The 25,839-nt window shown below is 40.9% G+C and overlaps 1 protein-coding gene and 1 pseudogene across 14 annotated transcripts in view; both read left to right on the forward strand.

Annotated features, from left to right (window-relative positions):
• AGAP1 (ArfGAP with GTPase domain, ankyrin repeat and PH domain 1) overlaps positions 1–25,839 on the forward strand; it is a 335,950-nt gene that overhangs the window by 211,269 nt on the left and 98,842 nt on the right. For all 13 annotated transcript variants that reach the window (XM_028702820.2, XM_077918621.1, XM_028702829.2 and 10 more), the window contains one exon: positions 25,450–25,611. In XM_028702820.2, coding sequence (XP_028558653.1) covers positions 25,450–25,611 — 162 coding nt within the window. The remainder of the gene's footprint in view (positions 1–25,449; positions 25,612–25,839) is intronic.
• On the forward strand, positions 2,703–7,469 carry LOC144325472 (uncharacterized; annotated as a pseudogene). The gene is made up of 3 exons (XR_013390630.1): positions 2,703–2,723; positions 4,246–5,490; positions 5,849–7,469. The product of XR_013390630.1 is annotated as an uncharacterized LOC144325472 (transcript).

Consider the following 25,839-nt stretch of genomic DNA (forward strand, 5'->3'; position numbering starts at 1 on the left):
ATAAAATGCTCTCCACAGAGAGATAAGTGTCATGGTAAAGCACGTTACAGTGGTGCCTCGCAAGACGAAATTAATCCGTTCCGCGAGTCTCTTTGTCTTGCGGTTTTTTCGTCTTGCGAAGCACGGCTATTAGCGGCTTAGCGGCTCTTAGCGGCTTAGCGGCTATTAACGGCTTAGCGGCTTTAAGAAAAAGGAAACAAACTCGCAAGAACTCGCAAGACGTTTCGTCTTGCGAAGCAAGCCCATAGGGAAATTCGTCTTGCGGAACGACTCAAAGAACGGAAAACCCTTTCGTCTAGCGAGTTTTTCGTCTTGCGAGGCATTCGTCTTGCGGGGCACCACTGTATTCAAAATGAGTTTGATGACAAGGATCTTTGCACCAGCAGTGCAAGCTTTGGCCCATGGCCTCATTAGACTTGCCAAGTCTCTTTGTCATTCCCAAACCAAACCCATCTTCTATCACAACAGGCATGGGACAAAGGAAAACCATGAAGCCAAACCAACAAGGATGCTGGTCGATTTCAGCACTTTTTGAATTGCTGTTGGAAATGGAGCACACTTAGAGCACACTTCCAATTTTTCCTTTGCAGCCACAGCTTGAATTCGGCCTGTGGCTCCAGCTGCAAAGGAAGAATTTTCCTGAGCCACAGCTGCAAATAGTCTTCCTTTGCAGCCAGAACTTGAATTATAGCTGGGGCTGCAAAGGAAGAAAGGTGCACTTGATTCTTCCTTTGCATGGTACGGGGTCAAAGTTTAATCACCTGATGTTGTGTGATGTCAGGTGATTGACAGATGACTGGCCCCTGTAGCCAGATTAAGTTTTCCCCCACTCCTGCTTTACACTCTATTAGTCTACAGAAACACAGCCAATTTACACACTTCTCTGCCCTATGGAAGAGGGGTGGGATTTTTCTTGAAAGGTGCCATGCACATATTGCCAGGAGAGTTGTACCACAGGGCCTATTTCTGCACATTAGTGGGTTAGGAGAGCTGGGGGGGGGGGGATCACATCTGGCAACCAATGTACCCTTTGAGTTTCAGATAGTACATAGGTAGACAAGTCTAAAAAGCCTGGGACACGAATTTTAACAGCTCTAGTGGCTATGGGGGCTCATTTACCAGAAGTAATGTATTTAGTGTTAACGCTGGAAGTGTATACAGTTGTACCTCGGAAGTCAAACAGCTTAGTTCTCAAATGTTTTAGCTCCCGAACATCGCAAAACAGGATGTGACTGTTCCAGTTTGTGAACTATTTTTGGAAGCCGAACATCCGACGGGGCTTCCAATTGGCTGCAGAAGCCATGCTTTGGTTTTCAAACATTTTGGAAGTTGGACGGACTTCCAGAATGGATTCCATTCGACTTCTAAGGTATGACTGTACAGTGGTACCTCTGGTTAAGAACTTAATTCGTTCCGGAGGTCTGTTCTTAACCTGAAACTGTTCTTAACCTGGAGCACCACTTTAGCTAATGGGGCCTCCCGCTGCCGCCACCGTGTGATTTCTGTTCTCATCCTGAAGCAAAGTTCTTAACCCAAGGTACTACTTCTGGGTTAGCGGAGTCTGTAAGCTGAAGCGTCTGTAACCCGAGGTACCACTGTACTTGATTCTGACCAAACTAAGCCTTCTATCTAGCCACTAGAGCGCCGTGGAAATTTGTGTCCTGGGTTTTTTAGACTTGTCTACTCTTGTAGTATGGGTGGCGCTGTGGGTTAAACCACAGAGCCTAGGACTTGCCGATCAGTAGGTCGGCGGTTCGAATCCCCGCGATGGGGTGAGCTCCCGTTGCTTGGTCCCTGCTCCTGCCAACCTAGCAGTTCGAAAGCACATCAAAGTGCAAGTAGATAAATAGGTAAACGACGGGAAGGTCAACGGCGTTTCCGTGTGCTGCTCTGGTTCGCCAGAAGCGGCTTAGTCATGCTGGCCACATGACCTGGAAGCTGTATTGGCTCCTCGGCCAATAAAGCGAGATGAGCTCTGCAACCCCAGAGTCAGCCACGACTGGACCTAACGGTCAGGGGTCCCTTTACCTTTTACTATCTGAAACCAAAGGGGCGCATGGGTCGCCAGATGTGAAGTATATTGGCATTATGTTCAGTTCTCCTACCCCACTGCATGATTGGACACCTTGAAGTCAACAGCAATTAATTGAAATAAACTACCATACTCCACCCCCCAAAAAAAAAATATTGCAGCAATTCACACTTATACATATCTCCTCAGAAGATAAGCCTGATTAAATTAAATTTGACTTGTAAAGTAAGTGCATACGGACTTCCTGTTTTTACCACGACCAGGACGGGTGCGCTCTGTGGGCTCCCAGGAGCAAGAGCAGTGATTGTTGGGGGGTTTGGGGTGATGCGGAGGCTACGCGACCCCCAAAAAAGCTCAGGGGGTGACCCTGAGTTGAAGTGGTTCCAGCAGCATCAAAGAGGGATTTTCCTTTCTCTGTCGTCAAGCGATTGAGGGGGGAGCCCCGGCGCAAGGAGAGGACCTCCCCCGCAACAAGAAGCCTCAGACCCGAAACGGCGCAGACGGCGGTAAAAATTTCCAGACTTCAATTTAGAACTCTAATTGGCTATTGAAAACAATCCTCCAAAATAGAAGGAAAGAAAAAGCTAAAAATTAGAGTGAAATACGCAAAGGGGGTGTGATATCTAAGGCGAATAATTTGAAATAGAGAAGCCTTAAGAAGAGTTGAACAATGCAAAGCCAATTAGACGATGTATGTAAACAGCTGAAAGAAACCAACAGGGAATATAAACTGAGTTTATTCTCATTGTAATTGAACTCTAACACAGCTGCTTAACGCAAGGCTCGGCAACGAAAATGAGTGAAATTTAAAGGGGGAAAAGCTGCCTTAAAGGACTTTATTTTACAAAGGCGAGATCAAAACAAAGAAAGAGTGGCATACTGACTGAAAGAAAGGGATTTAAATATTAAAAGGAAACCAGCAGTTGCCACAAAAGAGACCGCAAGGAAGGAAATGAACCCACTGGTTTGTTTGCGTTCTATTTTGATTGCTTTGTGTGGGCGTTTGTTTGTTGGCTTTTGGACCTGTTCCTCTGGCAATGATGGCGCAGCTTGGTTCAGAGGAGGGATGGGCTGCTTAAAGGACTAAGTGGAGAAACCGGAAACCACAGAAGAAGACTGAATAAAAGAGGCGACTCAGAAGAAACAAGAAGGAAAAGAGCCTTTCGTTGAACTGGAAAAAAGAAAATATTGACACCAGGTGGTGGAGAATATAATTGCAACCAATAAAAAAGAAAGGAAAAAGGAAAAGAAAGAAGGAGAGAGAGAAACATAGACTTTAAATGAGACTGAGCAGCAGTAACAAAAGAATTAGAGGAACTAAATGTGAATAGCCTTTGACAGAAGACAACAAGAAAACCAACTAAATGAACTAAGTGGTAATAACATAAAGGGATAACAATAGTAAGATAAATTGGTTACAAGAAAGGTGACAACTGTTTATATTGTATATAATGAATTTATGGAATTTTTGGATAGGAATTTAGAAGGCAATAGGGGGAAAAGAGATTTAAAAAGTGTTGAATTTAATAAAATACCAGTAAAAGAGATCAAATCTGTGTGGGAATTGGGATTGGGGGATATTAAAGCAAATTATATAATTTACTGGGGAACGGAATAGAATTGATTATATTATAATTAAGTGTTCATGAGCGTAATTTTATTTAGCTCATTTATTAATCTTGTTAATTTGAAATAATTTTGATTAGATTGTAACAAGGGGTCAAGAAGTATCAAGAAGTGCCATGAGAAATAGTAGCGAAACAGTAACAGGAGAAGATTCAATTTGTTTGGGGATTGGGAATTCAAAATATTAAAGTGAATTATATAACCTATAGTGGGAGGGAATAGATTTAATTGTTTATAATTTTAACTCTTATTGTTTATTTTTTAATTTCGATAATTTGAAATGAGATTGGGTGGACTGTGATGAAAATAGAATAATTATTAAAACGCATTAAGAGAAATACCTTAACCACAAACCTCCATAATTTAAGAACATTAAAAGGTATTCAGAAGGTGGCAATAAGGAAATAACGAATTGAGGAATACCTTTGAAATTAAGGGACCTAATTCAAAAAGGAAATTTTGAATTAAGAAATACTCAATCCTGCCCCCCCATTTCTTCTTTTCAAACCCTAACCCTAACCCCAACCCTCTCCCCCCCAAAAAAGGATAGAAATATCGAAATAATAAAACATTGAAATTGAAATCAGAAGAATAAGGATAAATATGTCCTCATCAAAAAAAACACCCCTTCTTCGCACAATCAACACAGAAGGACGAACTCTTGATTGGATTCTGAGATGGATTTAAAATAATTAATTTGGAGTCTGAAAAATGACATAGGACAATTAAGGACAGAGTTGAGTGAGAAGGTTAAAGGAATCAATGATAAATTAGACAGGATGGGAGGGAAATTGGGGGAAATACCAAATTGATTGCAGAATTGAAAAAACAGGTAAATGATCTCACAGGAAAAAATAATGAACTAACAAAATCTATGCACAAACTTCAAAATAAAGCACAAAATATGGAAGAAATATCCAAAAACTCCTCAAAAGAATTTAGAAAGAATGGGAAAGGACTAAAAAGGAAAATGAAGAATTCAAAATAACCCAAGAAGCAACATGGGACACAATGTCTATTTTACAAATGCAGACTAGACAAAAAACTCTCAGGTTACGAGGGGTCCCAGAAACCCCAGGGGGAAACATACAAACAACGATTATTAAAGAACTGGCGACTTGGTAAGACGTGGAAGAAGAGGAAATAAAAAATACCGAGAATGTATTTAGAGTAAATTCAAAAAAAGCTACAAATAAGAAGCCAAAAAAAATTTAAAATTGAGGGAAATGAAATTATAATCTTGAAAGAAATCCCGCCTCGTCTATTAAAAAAAAGAGATAAATTCCAGTTTCTAACCAAAGCGCTCTAAGCAAAATCTATATTCTTTAAGTGGGAATTTCCAGAAGGAATTTCCTTCCATTTTAAAGGGGAAAGGAGAAACAATAGAAACAATAGAGGACGCCAATATTTTCTGGAGGAAATATTGGAAGGAGTTAGGAGGAGAAAGACAAAGAACAGATGGTGACGCCAGTCCCAAATCTGTAGTTCCGGAGCAAAACTCTGAAAGTGAATAGAAGCTTCAAAAAACTTGCTGTACACAAAAAAATTCTTATTGTAATCACTTTGTTTTAACAAATAAAATATGAATCTAACATTACGATCATGGAATGTAAATGGATTAAATGAAAAGAAAAATAGACATAAGATAGAACATATATTGATGAAAAAAGACTTGATATCATATGTTTACAAGAAACACGTAAATAAAAATCATAGAAGAGCCTTGATAAATCCAAAGTTATGATCCACGTTTATCTCCTCAGATCAAGTTAAAAAAAGAGGAATAGTAATTTATGTTAAACCAAGCCTTGAACCAGAATTGTTATAAAAAGGTAAAGGTACCCCTGCCTGTACGGGCCAGTCTTGACAGACTCTAGGGTTGTGCGCCCATCTCACTCAAGAGGCCGGGGGCCAGCGCTGTCCGCAGACACTTCCGGGTCACGTGGCCAGTGTGACATCGCTGCTCTGGCGAGCCAGAGCCGCACACGGAAACGCTGTTTACCTTCCCGCTGGTAAGCGGTCCCTATTTATCTACTTGCACCCGGGGGTGCTTTCGAACTGCTAGGTTGGCAGGCGCTGGGACCGAACAACGGGAGCGCACCCCGCCACGGGGATTCGAACCGCCGACCTTTCGATCGGCAAGCCCTAGGCGCTGAGGCTTTTACCCACAGCGCCACCCGTTATACAAAGACTCTAATGGAAGAATAACAATAATTAGAATTAAAATCCAAGGGGAAGTAATTATCCTAGTTGGAATATATCCCAATGAAAAAAAGCTGAATTCTTCAAAGAATTAGAAAAAAGGTTGCTGGAATACACAGAAGAAAAAATGATCCTCATGGGAGATTTAAATGGGGTAACAAACCCTGAGGTGGATACCAGGAAAGAGAAGGGGGAAAGAAGGAAAACTGCCACACAGTTGTTGTTTTTTGAATTGGTAGAAAATATGGATATAAAAGACGCATGGAGACTTAAACATCTAACAGAAAGGGACTATACTTATTTTTCAGAACCAAATAAATCCGCCAGTAGAATAGTTGCTGTTTGACTATCTAAAGAGCTGCTTGGGAGAATAGATAAGACACAGATTCTACCAAAAAGTATATCGGACCACAATCCAGTATTTCTAAGTTTAAAAGGAATTGGGAAAACTGGAAGAAAAAGATGGAGACTAAATGAATCCTTATTAAACGATGGAAATAAAATACAAGGAGCAAAAAAAAGATAGAGGAATTTTTTGAATTCAATTGGGATAAAGGTATAGACAGAAATGTGGTCTGGGACACAGGTAAGGTAGTGATCAGGGGTTCCTTTATTCAGCAAAACTCTTATTTCTATGAACAAAAGAGAAGGAAAAAAGGTAAAACTATTAGAAGAATTAAATAAGAAAGAAAAAGAACTTAACAAGAACCCAAATAATGAAAAGGTAAAACAATAAATTAGATTATTACAGTCAGATTACACAACTATGATAGAACAAGAAAGGGAATGGAATTTAAGAACTTTGAAACAATGCAATTTTGAATTTGCCAATAAACCAAGCAAGCTCCTAGCTTGGCAGTTGAAAAAAAGGCGGAACAAAAAATTAATCAACAGATTGAAGATAGAAGTAAAAGTAATAGAAGACCCACAAATGATAATTCAGAGCTTTGTGAAATATTATGAAATTTATATAAGAGATACAGAACATAGATGAGATAGAGCAGTATTTAATACAACACGAAATTCCAAATACCATAGAAGTAAAAATAAAGAAGAACTCGCAAAGATGTATAAAAACAGACCACCAATTTGCTTGAGGTGTAAAGCTGGTATACGGTTATATATGTACATGTGGTGGGAATGCACAGCCATAAAGATTTTGGAATAGCATCTACAATGAATTTTTTTATTATTATTTTATTTAATAAAATATTTAAGTTTTCATTTAAGAAGAAAACCTGAAACCTTCCTCCTGGGAATTATGTCACCAGAAATCAAAAAAGAAATTAGACCACTTTTTATGTTTTGTTTTTTTCCCCTCTTCCGCCCCCCCCCCCTTCTTCTTCCTCTTCCTTTTTCTTTTTGTGCCTCCTTTCTTGGTCTTTCTCTCTCTGATCTGTTAAGAAAGAGATAAAGAGATAAAAGTGTAATATGAAAACTTCAGTAAGTTAAAAGTGATGTGTAATTTTTCAATTACTATTTATATATTGTTAAAATTGGTTGATTGTAATGAATTGATGTAGCAATTACTGGGGGGTTTTCCTTTGTTATTGTTGAATTTTAAATAAATTATTATTCTTTAAAAAAAATGTAAGTAAGTGCATACAGAGTTGTAAACTTGCCACCAACATTAATACAGTTAGGTGTTTGGGTAAAAAAAAAAAGCATTTTTAATTTAACATTATTGCTCAGTCCTGTTATGTTTGTTGTTCAATGGGGCCTGTCCTTGATGTATTTGTGCACACAACTGCAAACATGTTTACTTCAGAGTAACTATTTACTGTCTTCCTATGTTTAATTGTGTTTAGGACGGCATTCTTACTGTTCACCTCTTCCCCTTCTAATATTCTGACCAAAGGCAATGCCTTAGGCCTGCATGAGCTAGGAACCAGCACATCTCTTAGGTTCTGTTTGCAGTTTTACGCAAGCAAGGGGTCACCCTGATATATAGGTATCTCTCTGAGCAAATGTCAATGTTTGTGAATTACATCCTGGATCTTTCTTGTGTAACCAACATATGTTAATGAAACCACCATCTTCTCTGATGTTCTCTGCAGAGTCTTAGGTTGCAACAGCTGCCCTCTGTCCCTATAGATGGCTTTATACATGCCCCCTTTCAGAATTTACAGAAGGTATTGTCTCACATGAAACTGAGTTCTAAGATTATCAGCCTATTTGCAGAAGTAACTTGTGTTTGACTTTGTTATACCACTGAATGCATGTTTGATTGAAACATGCTATACCTTGATGTTTACCATATTTAAACATTCACCTTTTTATTTTCCATGTACCAGTCTATTGGTTTTAAAATTTTGGTGGTTATAAAATTTGATAAATTTCATTTTCTAGCATTTGGTTTTTGAGCTTGGGCTATATGCATTTCTCTTTGGTTTTTGCTTTGCCTTGAAAACCTTCAACGTGGATGTAAATGGATGAGGAAAAGGAAACTGAACCTCAGCCCAGACAAGGCAGGCAGGAATGCAGTTGGTTAGTGGCCTCTAGATCCAGGGCCCTGGTGATCAGCCTGCTCTGGACAAGGTTGCACTCCCCATCAGTGACAATGTGTTCAAATTGTAGGCTCCATATTGCTTTGGGACATGCCAGGGGAATCTGTGGTGCCCAGTGCCCTGGCCATGCTGACTGGGGCCGATGAGAGTTATAGACAAACCCAACTGGAGGGTACCATATTGGTGAAGGCTGGACTAATGCAAAGCAATACTAAGATCACATTTCTGTAGACAATTTTAGCTTCTAGGATTGTTTCACAAGATGGGAATGTGTTAGGGTCTGACTGGATGGGAAGGTCATAAGGAGGTAACCAATAGTTCCATGTCATTTTTTAATTGATCTCCTGGTTCTGGCCATTTTGTTGACGAATGAAGGAATCTTTTTAATTTCAGCCTTTTCACCTACGCTCAATAAAAGGTTTTTATGTGTAAGCTGCAGAAGCTAAGAATCTTTTTTAGTTCAAATGCCAGTATCCCGGAGAGCGTGTCTGCCACATGGTTTTATTTTAGGCAAAAAATCATATTGGGATTCATTATTTCTCTGCACTTTTTCACATTAAATTGAATTTTGGTAGCTCTGGATAAGTTTTCAAGGTTTTCCTATCAAGATCTTTGGTTCCCTGCAGCTTCCGTCTTTTAAGCAACTGTGAACATCCCCTAATTAGATAAATTACTTTATAGAGAGTAGAGCTACAAAACAGGAGGTGCTGGTTAAATTAAGGGGGGGGGGTGTAGAAAAATTCATTCTAAGAAATGGAATGCCCCACTGCTTTATGACTATTACAGTTGTAAGGTTTTACATTTAAGTACCCAAGGTTTAAAATTAAATGTCTAATATAATTTGGCACTAGTAACATGAAGTCTGTGACTGTCCTCAGAGAATATCTAGACAGTTTTGTTGCATGATTCAAATTGCTGGGCGCTTCGTAGTGAGAAAATCATGCAACTGGGTCCCCTTTGAGTTCAGTGTCAGGTGCTCCTTAGCATAGCTTAATCCAATAGCACATTAAGCTCTGAATTCCTTTCTAAAACTGTTTCGGAACAATACAGCATGAAAAATCCCTTTTCTGTTTACTTCTCTCTTCTCAGTGTTTGACAGAAGTAATCTTAGCAGCGAGAGAATAAAATCTGGAGGTAGTAAATCCCTGTCGAAGAATCTCTTGTGCAGATTCTTTATGGGGCCTCAGTTGATCTACACATCAGACCCTGGTGCAGTTTAAACTGTTTATCACTCTAATGGTGGCAGTGAGACCATGGACATGGGCTTATAAGCCCCATGCAAGAAAGTGGTTTCTGTAGTCGGTGATGAAGTGACTTGGTGTTATTGATTGATTTGGAACAATTATCTCTGCAATAACTATTGGCTGATAGGTCATGTTGTATCTGATTTGGTGGCATGCACTTCTGTTTTAATCATTTGCTGTGAAGTTTATCTTTAACTTCACACTCCTGTGCAGCAGTAGGGTCACTTGGCCTCTGGAAATACGTTTATTACCATTGTTGTTCCTGCATCAATGTGATTGCTTGAACCAAATGCCTTTCATTTTTGGAATACCCCTCTCTTCCTAGGCACTGTTTCTTCTAGGCCCTGCTCCCCAGCAGTGCCAATCGTAAGCTGATCTCCCCCACATGTTTACATTTACCATTCAGAATGAAAATGAATGTAGCAGCATGTTCATATCTGAGCTGCTTGATTGCTATTTCCACTTGGTCACATCTTGAGATGGATCTTTGGTGTCTCATTTTTCCACTCCTAAGTTCCATTCTCCACATTTCCACAATGGTTTGTAAATTTTCATTAAAAATTTATCAATATTTTAGTGCATATGTGTCCTAATTGTAGATTTTAACACATTTTTGCAAGCAATTTTTAATGGCTTTTTTGCTAATACATGCATTTTGTGCAATTTCCTCAATTTTGTACACATTTAGTTAGAAAATTGCATTGTAAATTTGGAGAAATGTGAATTTTGAAGGGTAGCTGTGTTTTGGTTCGTATAGTGCTGCATTGTAGTTCACACATTGTTTCTGGAAGTGCAAATTAGGTAGGCTTAAAATGGAAACTTGCGTGCATTACTCCCCTGTCTCTTGTCACACCTTACGCTGTGCTTCCATGATGTTAATGTGGTGGTGCCCTGACTCTGGAATGCTCTCCTCAAACAGCATTAGGCTCGAACCGTACAATATTTTTGGTGCCAGGTTTTATTTGACTGGGCATTTAAACAGACATATTTAGTCTGCATGATTGTTTTACAATATTATTGCTGTCTCTCATTTTTGACATTCCATTATGAATGTTGATGTTTTGTTGATGTATTTATATCCTTTGTACACCATCTTGATAGGGATGCGGGTGGCGCTGTGGGTAAAACCTCAGTGCCTAGGACTTGCCAATCGCATGGTCGGCAGTTCGAATCCCCGCGGCGGGGTGCGCTCCCATTGCTCGGTCCCAGCGCCTGCCAACCTAGCAGTTCGAAAGCACCCCCGGGTGCAAGTAGATAAATAGGGACCGCTTACTAGCGGGAAGGTAAACGGCGTTTCGTGTGCGGCTCTGGCTCGCCAGAGTAGCTTTGTCACGCTGGCCACGTGACCCGGAAGTGTCTGCGGACAGCGCTGGCCCCCCGGCCTATAGAGTGAGATGGGCGCACAACCCTAGAGTCTGGCAAGACTGGCCCGTACAGGCAGGGGTACCTTTACCTTTACCTTTACACCATCTTGAAATCTGTTTGGATGAAGGGCAGTCTAGATATCTTGAAACAAATGCTAAAAAGCAGAAACAGTGTAGAATCATAGAGTTGGAAGGGGTCCCAAGGGTCATCTAGTCCAACCCCCTGCAATGCAGGAATCTCAACTGAAGCCCCGGCAATGAGGAATCTCAGTGGTAGAAGGGTTGAAAGATGTGTTTTTCCCCTTATTGGCATCATCTCAACTTGCAGCACTGGTATGAAGAGTAACCACATCATGTGTGGTTTCCTTCTTTTTAAACCTCACCAGAACAGTGTGGTATGCAACCATGTGGATGAAGAAATCAAGCTAGTCTGGGAGGTTAGAAGAACTGGTTGTGGAGCATTTGTTCCCCAGTAGCAGCTTTACGCGGTGCAGCTTTTGAGAGCAGCTCGCCCTCCAAAAGCTCACCTCTATCTTTCCCCAAGCAGGCATTGTCATGGAGGAGGGTTTGGGTTTGAGCACAATTAAGAAGCAGGAGTAGGTTTTGCCTGTGTTGATTCTGCTTGCAACAATTTGAGCAAAATGGTGGAGTACTCCGGTTCTGAATTTTTTGCTCCTCTCTTGTTGTTGTTTAGTCGTTTAGTCGTGTCCGACTCTTCGTGACCCCATGGACCAGAGCACGCCAGGCACTTCTGTCTTCCACTGCCTCCCACAGTTTGATCAGACTCATGTTTGTAGCTTCAAAGACACTATCCAACCATCTCATCCTCTGTCGTCCCCTTCTCCTTGTGCCCTCCATCTTTCCCAACATCAGGGTCTTTTCCAGGGAGTCTTCTCTTCTCATGAGGTGGCCAAAGTATTGGAGCCTCAGCTTCACGATCTGTCCTTCCAGTGAGCACTCAGGGCTGATTTCCTTAAGAATGGAGAGGTTTGATCTTCTTGCAGTCCATGGGACTCTCAAGAGTCTCCTCCAGCACCATAATTCAAAAGCATCAATTCTTCGGCAATCAGCCTTCTTTATGGTCCAGCTCTCACTTCCATACATCACTACTGGGAAAACCATAGCTTTTACTATACGGACCTTTGTTGGCAAGGTGATGTCACTACTTTTTAGGATGCTGTCTAGGTTTGTCATTGCTCCTCTCTAGAGTAGAAAAAAAAGATTCAGAAGCAAGACTGTTTTCATATGTTTATCAATACTCAAACATTTTTGTTTTGAAGAAATAACTGAATACTGTACTAAATTGATGGTTTATGCCAAATTCTTAGAAACCAGAAGGGATCAATGTGGCTCTACCATATCCTAGGATATGATAGTAATTTACTCGGATTATATTCCTAAACTCTGTCACGCTTCCTGCATGAGTGTTACAAGCATGTCTGTCTTATACATGTCACTAGTGGCCAAAATTGTGGAAACCTTTTGGGAAAAAATTATTTCCGAGGTTTGATGGCTCATAACATGACTTTTTGGGGGAGTAATGCCATAAAATTATATATCAATGGAAAGATAATTTAATGAAGAATGTAATGCAATAACTTTTATGAAGGATTATTTATTACAACAATTGTAGCATTTAAACCATATTTCTGCAGTCTGCTCCGAACAGTCCTTGCACTCAACTTCACATTACAGTGGTACCTCAGGTTAAGAACTTAATTCGTTCTGGAGGTCCGTTCTTAACTGAAACTGTTCTTAATCTGAGGTACCACTTTAGCTAATGGGGCCTCCCGCTGCCGCCGCGCGATTTCTGTTCTCATCCTGAAGCAAAGTTCTTAACCCGAGGTACTATTTCTGGGTTAGCGGCATCTGTAACCTGAAGTGTCTGTAACCCGAGGTACCACTGTACATTGCGCCATATTATCTTGTATACACCCAGATGATTTTCTTCTGTCAAGTAGGCACAGTTTATCAATTCTTCTACCATCACTTGCTGTTGTGCACCTTTTCCTGCCTTTACCAGTCTGATTTTGTAGTGACTGAGTCTCCTTATACCTCCTCAAAAATTTAGAAATGCCACCTTCGGTTAAGTTTCCACTGATTTTTCTTCTAATTTCTTCAAAACTGTAGCCTTGTTCACTTAATAGTACTATTTTACATCGCTTTCTGGGTGCCCGGTCAACTCTGCACCATTTCTTTAATTTTATTACGTTTTACAAGCTCACTAAATGAAAGAACACAAAAAAACAACCAACTTTATAGCAATAACTAATGTCCTCCTCTCAGCTCCAGTACATAACATCTAGCTGAATCCTACTGTGAGCTCACTGGGTCATTGCCAAAACAAGATGACAGCTGATTCGCTCTCTAAACACTCATACTCATTGGCTACATTCAAATGAAGGAAAGCTACTGCATATCAACCTAAGCAAGTTGTGCTTCCTTTTTCTGGTTATTTGGCTGTAACTTTTGATAGAATACATATAATTGAACAAACTTCATTGCATTACATTCTTCATTAAAATAGCTTTCCATTGATATATAATTTTATGGTATTACTCCAAAGAAAATTGGTGTTATGAGCCATCAAACCTCAGAAATACACATTTTCCAAAATGTTTCCACAAGTTTGGCCACTAGTGTAAGTGTTGTTGTACAGGTACAGTACAATTACGGCCTACTTAAAAAATTGTAGTGTGTTCTTCCCCTGTAGAGAATTCTACTCATGCCTTCTTCCAGTCCTCTGACTACTACTTGACACTGGCTCATATAAAACCCTGTAAAGGCCTCAAGGATCGCTCCTTGAGCTGTGCAGCTTGTCTCTTCTGTAAGGACACACTCTTCATAAGATCCATTTGACCCATCCTTAGTTTTGACAATGTGCCTGTTTCCAGACCACTTGGACTGACACAAACTCCCTTCCTTCAGGTTTCAAACCTGACCAGATCCTTGCTGAGGCTTGACACTGATTTTCCAGTGACACTTTTGCTACACCGTTCAGGAGCATTTTGGGTGTGTGGCCAACCCTCTCTGCATGGGCAGTCTTCTTTAACCAGTATCGCCCAGTCCCATGCCTCTGTTCTTCGCCTCCACTTCGAGCTTCAAAATCCTGGAGAATAAAGGCAATGAATATTTTTTAAATGCCTTGGGCAGCTTCTCTCCAGTCTGCAGCCACACATCACAAGGAATCACACTGGCTTGCTTCTGCTTCCCTGCTGTACATCCAAGGCTGACCCAAAACATTTGGCCACTGAGGAGGATCCCAGAATGGCATCTCCCCGCCCCTCAAGGAAAGAAGGGGTGAGGGAAGATCTACATCAGGAACAAGGTATGAAGAAAAATCTTCATTAGGATCTGCTGCCCTACTGAATCATGCCGCCTGAAGCAGTTGCCTCACCTTGCCTCATGGATGGGCTGGCCCTGTGTACAACCATGTTGAATACTGCAGGAACCCAGCACTCCAAAGTTATCTGTTGAGGGATGCAGAGAGCAAACCCATTGGCACAGCTTTTGCTGGTGTTCCTGGCACCAGTGCTGAGCTCTGAACCACTTCAGAAGGTCCTGGCTGACTGCCCAACTTGGGCAGGGGGTGCATATAAAAATAAAAAAATCAGTGTGCATGGATTTTTTGATTTTTTTACCATGCACATGGTGGCTTAGAACACATGATACGAAATGCCTTATGCATTTGTATGTATTCCACAAAATCATGTTGAAGAATAAAAATATGTCAAAACAAAAAAAATTCCTTCCAGTAGCACCTTAAAGACCAACTAAGTTAGTTCTTGGTATGAGCTTTCGTGTGCATGCACACTTCTTCAGATACAGTGTATCTGAAGAAGTGTGCATGCACACGAAAGCTCATACCAAGAACTAACTTAGTTGGTCTTTAAGGTGCTACTGGAAGGAATTTTTTTTTGTTTTGACTATGGCAGACCAACACGGCTACCTATCTGTAATAAAAATATGGTGAGAGACACTGGTCCTATACCATCGTTTTATTTTGTATGCTCCAGGTTAATCACCAAGATATGAGCAGTAAAACATTTTTGCTCTCCTTACACTTTCTCTTCCTTGAACATAGGAGATACTATTCTTACCGAGGTGATTATTGCTTCTTAAGCCTTGAGATTGTGAATGTTCTCTATATCTGGTCTTCATGAACACATCCAAGAGAGATCTGACCTTTCAGGTGAAAGGTGGCTGTGCAGTTGAAACAGCACCAAACTTAGTACTTACAAAGTAAGATGAGTCTGACACTGTTATCTCCAGAAAGCTGAGAACATTACATTGCTCTTTTTTTATAAGCTGTCTGTTTGTCTGACTTTAACTACAAGATAGTTCTTCATAACTCAAACTGTTGGATTTTGACAGATAAGACAGATGGTAAAATACCTTCATTCTTCAATTTGTATATTGTCATTTGTGAAAAATTAAAGACCACTGTCTGAGTTGACACCACTTTTAGAAGTGCAGTGGTCCTCACTGGAGTGATTTTTATGACTTTTGTTGTTGTTGTTGTTGTTTAAGGATGATAGTATTTTATTTTGGCCTGAATATGGTCTTCATAGGCCTTTCACCAGGAAGGACAGTCTTCTTGACATATGGCTAATATTATGTGTCCAAAGCTAGAATTTTATAACTTTTACTCCAAGAAACATTGTTGTTCACCTTAGCTCCTACATAATTAAAAATTACTTATTTCAAAATTTTAGAACATTGGAAAAAATCATAATAGAAAATTCAGTTTAAACACAATTTAAACACAATTTAAACATCTACCAGGATCTCTTCACAGAAATGCTGCAATGCAGACGTGAACTTAACATTTACACCACAGCACTCGTGTGTAGCAGCCAATAAGGTACCAATGGGGTGAGCCATTCAAATGCCTCATACATCTACCTAAAGTTTCTTCCATACAACTGGAAGCTAAAAATATATTAAATCAACTGGGACTGCAATCAAATTAAGACAAACAACTGAGAAGTAGGCAGTGGAGAAGAAGACACAGAACTCAAAGAAGGAGACTGCCATCAAATGTGGAGTAGAAGGGCAGGAAAAACAGGATGACACCTTTAAAAAACCAAAAACCCACAACATCAAAAACAACACAGAGATTGCTTCTTCTCAGCTTGAGGCCCCACTTCTGCTACCAATTATAAAAGTTTGACAGGGAGCTACAGGCTCTATAACCAAAACGGGCAATAATTGGGCTATTGTTTTATTTTTTATTGCAGTATAACAATGTAAAACATTTTCTACTTCTGTGGGGAGGGGATTAATGTTTTCCCCAATTTCAGCTTAGTGCATGAGCATTTGACTCCCAAAGGAAGAGACAGACAATTCCACTCTCAACCCTAGGTGTAGGAGTTATTCTTTTGGGGAAGGTTACAGGGATTAGGGATGGGGAGGAGAGTTTGAATATTGAAATTAATCCCTTTTGGAGTTAAGGCTATCTTTATTTTGTGCTGATGGAATATGATAATAACACTGAAATCACTATGATGCATAATAGATTTATTGCAGGGTATATACTCTATAATTTTAATTTAATTTAATTTATTGCATTTATATCCTGTACATCCCTTCTTCAAAAGATCTCAAGCGGTTCATAGAATAAAATACAAGATAAAATGTAAGTAAATAATTAAACCAAAACAACAAAACAATACCCCCCCTTGCCACAGACACATTCCAAAGGCTATAGGATATTAATCAGCCAAAGGCATGGTTGAAGAGAAACGTTTTTGCCTGATGCATAAAAATATCTATTGAAGGTGCCAGGCAAACCTCCCTGGGGAGAGCATTCCACAAATGGGGAGCCACCACAGAAAAGGCCAGTTCTTGTGTTGCGACCCTCTGGACCTCTTGTGGAGGAGGCACATGAAGAAGGACCTCCAATGATGAATGCAGAATCTGGGATTATTTATATGGGGAGAGGTTGCACTCCACACCACCAAGGCCACCTGAGCGACAGCAGAGGATCCAGGAGTACCCGCAAGGTGTGCATGCTCCTTCAGAGGCAGTGTAACCCCATCAAGAAAAGGCCACCTCCCAGCCATCCGGTCTAGGGAACTGCCCTCTAACACAGGCATAAGCAAACTCTGGCCCTCCAGATGTTTGGGACTACAATTCCCATCATCCCTGACCACTGGTCCTGTTAGCTAGGGAGGGTGGTCCCAAACACCTGGAGGGCTGGAGTTTGCCTATGCCTGCTCTAACGGTACCTCAGTCTTATCTGGATTGAGCTTCTGTTTGTTGGCTCTCATGCAGGCCATTACTGAGGCAAGAGACTGGTCCAGCACTTCCACTGCCTCACCTGCAGATGTAAAGGAGAAGTAGAGCTGTGTGTCATCAGCATATTGCTGGCAATGTACTCCAAAACTCCAGACGACCCCACTCAGTTGTTTCATGTAGATGTTAAATAGCATAGAGGATAAAATTGAGCCTTGAGGAATTCCATATTGAAGGCTCCACGGGGCTGAATCCAATAATAAGAATAAGAATAAGAATTTTTATTATTTATACCCTACCCATCCGGCTTGGCTTCCCCAGCCACTCTGTGTGGCTCCCAAGAAAATATTAAAAACATGACAAAACATCAAACATTAAAAACTTCCCTAAACAGGGCTTCCTTCAGATGTCTTCTAAAAGTCAGATAGTTGTTTATTTCCTTGACATCTGGTGGGAGGACGTTCCACAGGGCGGGCGCCACTACTGATAAGGTCCTCTGCCTGGTTCCCTGTAGCTTCACTTCTCGCAGTGAGGGAACCACCAGAAGGTCCTCAATGCTGGACCTCAGTCTCCGGGCTGAACAAGGGGGGTGGAGATGCTCCTTCAGGTATACTGGGCCACACTGAGCTGCAATAACTTGAAATGTATACAGGGCTGTGTTCTCACTCCAACTCTTCTTTGGTATATTCTTCTCCCTGTTGCTTTCATATGCCTTCAGCTTAACTGAAGGAGCAACAGGAGTCTGTTCAACCTGGCACAACTTCATGCCAAGACAAAAGTGGGGTGGGTTCTTATCCAAAAGATGTTGTTTTCAAATGATGCAGCCTTGACAGCGCACTCTAAGGAAGTGCTACAGAGTTTCCTCAACCTTTTCCCCGCAAGCCTGCATGGAATTTGACCTTACTATCAGCTTGATGAAGACCAACATCCTGGGTCAGGACTTCACCAGCACCCCATGCGGTGCAGCAGCATTGGTGACCACATACATGACATTGTAGATTATTTTGTCTACTTGGGTTCCACCAAAAACATCAACCTCTCCATTAACACTGAGCTGGACAAACATACTGGTAAGGCAACTATGACAATGGCTCACCCCGACCAAAAGGGTATGGGAATTATGTGATGCTAACAACCAATGCCAAGATGAAGATCTACCAGACTTGCATGTTGAGCATTCTGCTTTCTTGAAGTGAGTTGTGGGCAACTTACAGCCGTCAGAAGCAACCCCTCAATGCTTTCACATGTGCTGCATCAGGAAGATTTTGGGCTTCACATGGCAGGGCAAAGACTCAAACAAAGATGTGTTCTCCCAAGACCACATTCTCAGCAGGTTCACAGTGCTGTCTTAGCGGCATCTATGCTGGCTTGGTCATGTCCAAGATGAATGTAAGATGGCAGAATCCCCAATGACGTGCTCTATGGGAAGCTGGCTTCAGGCACGAGGCCCATTGGCAGACCAACCCTCTTACAAATATGTCTGCAGACATGACGTGAAGGATGGCAGCATTAACCCTGCCTTGTGGGAATCCCTTGCAGACAGATAGACAGGTCGTGTATCCACAGCAGTGACCAGAGAAGAATGACTGCTGGGAGGAGCACAGAGAAATTAAAATTCCAATCTTTAACCAGACTCACCAGGAATCATTAACTCAATATTTACTCTAGCAGAAATCCAAATTGGGGGCAAAAATGTGTCCCATAGAAAATGGAGTAAGCTTGTTTTTTCCTGCTCTGAAGGCTAGGACTTGATCCAATGGATTCAAGTTACAAGAAAGACTTTCTGACATTAAGAGCTGTTAAACAGTGAAATAGACTCCCTTGGGAGGTGGTGGCCTCTCCTTCCTTGGAGGTTCTTAAGCAGAGCTTGGATGGCCATCTCTCATGAATGCTTTACCTGAGACTCCTGCATTCAGTGGCGTAGCGTGGGGGGTGCAGGGGGGGGCCGGCCGCACCGGGCGCAACATCTGGGGTTAGGGCAAATCCACAGGTTAGGGGGCGCAAATCCACGGGTTAGGGGGCACAAATTACTTGCCTTGCCCCGGGTGCTGACAACCCACGCTACGCCATTGCCTGCATTGCAGAGGGTTGGACTAGATGACCCTTGGCATCCCTTCCAACTATGATTCTATGGTAAAATAGCTTTGTTGTATGTATGTGGTGTTACAAGCTACAAAACATTTCCAGATATGCATTTAGTAAATTGTTTTCCTTATCCATAGTGAATCTTCCTTTTTATTTACTAAGAATTAGTAGTTATTGTTTGCCTACTTGGTGTCTTTCTAGTTTTGACCACAGAGCTTGGGATGCAAGGTCACGATGCATCCCTTAACCTGCAGAATGCAACGCTTCAAAAAGTAGAAGGAAGCCTGCATACTAAATCTGATGCTGTGCCCAAATAGATCTTTGAATATTAAAGCTCAGGTGAAGCAGAGAGATGGGGGCTTCCTGCCAATGGAGGAAAATCTCTCTTGTCAAGTGGTGGCCAGACCCCATAATTGGTTGGAATTGATACTTAACTTGATAATCATAGGCTTGCTACCTACAGCCTGTACTAATATAGGAAATGACACACTGCATGTGAATCTCTTAGCAGGGTTCGTGTAGTAAAGGTTATGAATACTTGCATGAGAACCAGAAAATATTAAATGTCTTTCCTGTAAACCACCGATTACCCCACCACCACCACCATACTATATCTCACATGAACAGAAACAAAATCCTAAAGTTCCGGATGAATAGATAACTGAGATGAGGAACATTTTTGGTTCTACTTGGTTTAAATCCATAGTAGTTTTGGTCTTTACTTCCTCTAGCAAATTAGACACTCATAAAAATGGTACAGAAGCTAAATCTCATTCCCAGTTATGAAGATAAAGTAGCTTTAGTATCACTTTACCAGAAGTTGTTCAAGGAGACATTTTCCTTGCTAACAATTTAGCCATTATTTAGGCCTGGGTGATACACAAGAGTAAGGCCTGCTTTTTAAAGTTCTATTCATAATTTTAATTGCCCCATCTTTTTGTGGTTCACGTGATTTTATGATGGATCTGATAGTGGTGTTTGATTTTGTCTTGGTTATTTTTATTTCTGCGCTGTTCAGTAGAAGAAAAGCAAGATAGAAATATCAAATAGGATCATGGGCAGGTACCCTATTGGCAGTGGTACCCACCCTTCCTGCTGCCCGCAACCCAGGGTTTTGTCTGTAAAAGTGAAGCCCATTGCAGGGAATCACCCATCCAACTTTAAATCGGAAATCACCTTGCCCATTCTGGTGGGTGATCAGTTGCACTAAAAAATTTGCAGGTTGTCTCTGGCTGCACATATGCATTTCCTCAAATGCTGCAGTCAAGGAAATGGCTCCAGAGATCTGTGTTTCTGGTGTTTTCTGGTTTAGGAAATTGATCCCATTTAATCCTCTAAGCCTGAAACAAACCAGTATTGGGGTGTAAGAGTTCAGTGAATTCAGTGTAGAGAACCTTGCTTTAAAATGTTTGTTTAACTGTTCCACTGTTTAAAATATCTGCATGATAATATGCTTAAAATGTAAAAGTCATTTGAACAAGTCCACTGATCTATATAGCATAGTGGGCTCCAACATGGCAGCTGCAGTTTGTCACTTTCTTAGATCACAAGGTTGTTATACTTTATTTAAGATGACCTTGTTTTTAGCCTGCTTTTTAGCAGATCCAGCTGGAGCTGATAAACTTGTGTTTGGTATATCCAGTTGGCTGTACAGATCTGCCCATAACGCCTGTTCTAAAAATAAAAAATGTGGTGGTTGAAATTTTATTGTTTGGGGACAATTTTGGATTAAATAGTGTAACACTGTTAAACTCACGTGTTGTAGCTCCCCTAGAGAGGTTCTTACATGCAGGGAAAATATCCTTTTAAGAAACCATGGCACAATGAATTCGTGATAAGCCTTCCTGTGCCAGATTCACATTTAACCATAGAAGTTGGTTGTCCTAACTCATTTTGGCTAGTAATATGTCCATCACCCTTGCTAAGATGCTAAGATATCTAAGGATGAAGTAGTATACAGTGGTACCTCGCAAGACGAATGCCTCGCAAGACGGAAAACTCGCTAGACGAAAGGGTTTTTTGTTTTTTGAGCTGCTTCGCAAGACGATTTTCCCTATGGGCTTGCTTCGCAAGACGGAAACGTCTTGCAAGTTTGTTTCCTTTTTCTTAACACCGTTAATACAGTTGCGACTTGACTTCGAGGAGCAACTCATTGAACGCGGTGTGGTAGCCTTTTTCGAGGTTTTTGAAGACTTTGGTGATTTTTGAAGCTTTTCCAAAACTTTTCCGACACCATGCTTCACAAGACGAAAAATATCGCAAGACGACAAAACTCGCGGAACGAATTAATTTTGTCTTGCGAGGCACCACTGTATTTGTTACTAGCTGTATAACAAATAGTGCAACTATAATTTGTCATGTGACAAAGACACATGAGAGCAGAAGCAGCAAAGTAGGCTGGGAAGTGCTGGGACTGCACAATCATTTGGGCCTACTCAAGTTATTCAGGCCTAACTGCTAAGTGTTGAGTCACTCTGACATGTGACTCATTCTCCCTATAAGAGCAGCCATTTTATCTCTGTGTTCAGATTTCAGTCAGAGTCAGTCTACCTCAGTTGTGAGCAGAGTTGGTTTGTAATCTCAGTCAATCTGTTTAAGCTGCACGTCATAATTAAGGACACATATTTTGGCTTTAAGCTTGTATGGAGATACAGTGGTGCCCCGCAAGACGAATGCCTCGCAAGACGGAAAACCCGCTAGACGAAAGGGTTTTCCATTTTGGAGGTGCTTTGCAAAACGAATTTCCTATGGGCTTGCTTCGCAAGACGAAAATGTCTTGCGAGTTCCTGCAGGGTTCCCCCCCCCTTTTCCCCAAGCCGCTTAACAGCTGATCTGCTAAGCCGCTTAACAGCTGATTGCTAAGCCGCTTATCAGCTGATCTGCTAAGACGCTAATAGCGCTAATCCGCTAATCCGCTAATGGGCTTGCTTCGCAAGACGAAAAAACCGCAAGACGAAGAGACTCGCGGAATGGATTCTTTTCGTCTTGCGAGGCACCACTGTACTGATAACCAAAGGCACAACTAGAAGGCTCAACATTCCATATTTCTGTCGGTATCCTGCTGCTCATTTAAAAAAAATGGCTTTTATCATACATTTTTGCATGAATTTCCCATTTTGTTTTGTTTCTCCAGAGGTTTACACTCCTCTATTTTCACGTGTTTCCTGGTGTCTGCTCACGAACAGAAGGAACCAGTTTGTGTGTGACAGGTTACAAATCTGAGAATCAGAGAAGAATGGTGATACTTCATTTCTGAATGGTCACAGAAAACCCTCTGGAAATGAAGGGCAGCAGAGAAATAATTGTTTGGTATATTTTTGTCTTGTTCCTGTTTTGTTTGGGAGTCTATATTCCTGAACCCTTATAAGTCTTAAGCCAGGCAGCCTAATTTTTTTGTTTTTAAAAAAATTGCCAGTGAGCATAATGTAGCTATAAATCCTGAAACTGATGACCATCATCAGAAAAGCTGCCTGTAGCTGCCATTAGTAGCTGCTGAGCTAATGATGGGCTGGGCAGATAATCATATGAAAGTTAATTGTAAGGTTTGATATGGCATCTTGTCAGCAGAGATAAGTTGTCACGTTTTCCACTTGAGCTGAAACTAAATGATTGTAAAATAAGTTATGAGTGTCCTTGGGCCTGTCTGCCAGAATGATGGCTAAGAATACATTCCTGGCCCATCAGTCTCAAGAAGCCTGTTTGATATTTATGCGAACTGAATGTTATTTTATTCTCCCTCTAGTCATGCTTGCCAGCTTCCCGAGTGAAAAGTGAAACTGCTTCTTTGACTCATACATCAAGTACTGAAGCTCAAATGTTGCACAGATTGTTATTATTATTGTTATTACTAGTGTTATATATATTTTTGAGGGTATGCATTGAACATTGATGCTCGATTAGGAAGAACTAATGGCTGAAATTGAACATACAGGATGGCTAGAGAACAGCCCATCTCAGCTCAGTGCGTTTTATGAGTTCTAGTGCTTCTGTCAAAGCTGGTTAGGCTGTGGAGTAATGAGGCGCTTGTTTCTTTTTAATTTGGTATGCTTCTTATATTTAATAGTAGCAGCCGTGGTCATCTGTTCTCACATTCAGTAATTGATACCAAATAAAATGTGTTATTTGTATTCAGTCAGGGGTATAAAATTGTATGCAGTGAGTTGAAGCTAGAACTCCTTTACAATTTTCAAGAGGTCACTTTTCAGTTTGAAGAATAAATTCCTTGTCAAGGAAGCATAGTAGTCAGAAATGGGGAAAGCGTGCATGGAAGCCTAGTGGTCTTTAGTGGCTCATATTTTAAAGCAGACAAATGCAAAGTAACCTAGAATACTGGAAACTAGAATGCTGTGTGTTAATAGAGAAACAATGAAAGCCTAGTTCTACATCCCAGATTCACATTTCTTTTTCCAGATGCGGAGGGAAGCAAATACCTCAGGCTCTCTTCACTTTAGAGCTGTTTGACCCAGGAACAGCACACTATTATCTGAAAAGCATTGTACATCATAAAGACTTGCAGCAGCAAGTTCATTTTTCAGTCGGCCCTTCGCTAGAGAAGTTTTGTGTTGCTGCTGTAGGATATAAGGAGTGATCAGGCTTAAACAGATTCCTCTACATGAACCTGTGCTTGTCAATGAATTAAATGAGGCTAATGCAGAAATATCAAGAGAAGATAATACCCACCTCTTCCGTTTTAATACCAGGAAGGGTTCTGTGTTCAATTGAAGCATCATTTCAGTTCACTATATCTTAAATGGAGTTTAATATCACTTTTCTTCTCTCGGCACCTTATATATAAATACATAAATTAAAAATGTAGCAATATCAAAATATGACACAAAGCAATATTATGAATGTCAAGCAGAGGAAAGGAGAAAATGGCTTGTAAAAGAGTATTTATTGGGTCAGTTAAGAGATTGATTTGGTGTGAAATAGTGTTCCACATTATGTTTTTTTAGAACAAATGCAGGTGAAGTGCCAATTCTCAGGCAGTCAGGATTCAGATTGTTCCTCTGGATAATATCAGGCCTAACAGGTCTTTGCCAGACAGGTGGGAGCTTCCATGCCCCTGTTTCATACACTTTCAAGTAGTGAAGGCATTGATATAGGTAGCTGTAACCAAACACGAGAAGGGAAGAAGGATGTTCAGAGAAGCAAAAGGAGAAAAAAATAGTGACTTTGAGGAAGAACCACAATTTAGGGGTAAAACACATGCTTTGTATGTAGAAGGTCCTGGGTTCAAACACCTGACACCCTTAGACAGGGCTGGGGAAAGACGGCTGCCTGGCACCTGGAAAGCCAGTGCCTATGAGCTAGATAGACCCAGTGGACTTTGCACACATCACAATAAGCCACAGCAAATGGCTCTCCCCCTGCCATGCAGAGTTTCCCCATGGTGTTTTCCACACCCACAACATCTGTGCAGTTCAAACAAGCCACACTACAGCTTACTGTGTTCTCTGAAACTGAACATTTGTTTGAAACAAACTAAGCAGGGTGGCTGGGGCAACCCAACCAGATGGGCGGGGTGTAAATAATAAACTTATTATTGTTATTTGATTTGGATGACACATCAAGCCCATACTATGGCTTGTTCGAGTCACTGGGATGGATGGATAGGCAGTGGGGAAAAGCCACACAGGGACCAGTGCAAGAGGGAGGAGGCACAATTAAAACATGGTTTAATGCACACTATGGGCTATTGTATTGTATCTTTTTCACATGTTTTGCTGGCAATCCAGTATATTTGTGCAGCTGATTATTCCTGCCTTAGTGTGGAACCTTACATATGTCCATATTGAAATTCATTTTGCCCATACTATCGGGGGAAATACCTATCATCATAGAATTGTAGAGTTGTAAAGGACCACAAGGATAATCTAGTCCAACCTCCCTGTAATGCAGGAATCTTTAGCCCAACATGGGACTCAAACCCACAACCCTGAGAGTCTCCTGGTCTCCTGACTGAGCTATCTCAGTGTCATCTTCTGAACATTGAGAAGTTTTGAGTGAAAATTTTGATTTTTTTAAAAACTGGCTGTAATCAGTTGTTTTTTTTAAATCAAATATACAAATGCTTGGTTTCTGCTTTTTGTTGAGAAAAAGAGATGTACCTTACCTCGTGTTTTATTTTTGTTCCCTGTTCTGATTTACAGATACCGGCTTGGGAGATTCTGTGTGCTCCAGTCCAAGTATATCTAGCACCACAAGTACTAAGCCGGACCCTCCCCCTTCTCCTCATGCAAACAGAAAAAAGCATCGCAGGAAGAAAAGCACAAGCAATTTTAAAGCTGATGGTATCTCAGGCAGTGCCGAAGGTATCTATTTTATATTTTCACGAGCACAAACACTCTGTTTTGACACATCTGAAGTCGTTTTCATGTGGGCTTGGACTCAGGTTTGGGGTTTTTTTTGGAGGGGCGGTGTTTACTGCTTGCTTGCTATAATGTCTTAATGATAGTAAAAAGTAAATCTTTCCTTCCATTTTTTAGAGACTAACCATCTTGTAAATGTAGTTGACCAGTTTCATCTGCAGTCCTATACCT

This window comes from Podarcis muralis, chromosome 1 (assembly GCF_964188315.1).
Source record: "Podarcis muralis chromosome 1, rPodMur119.hap1.1, whole genome shotgun sequence".
In the NCBI taxonomy this organism is placed as follows: Eukaryota; Metazoa; Chordata; class Lepidosauria; order Squamata; family Lacertidae; genus Podarcis; species Podarcis muralis.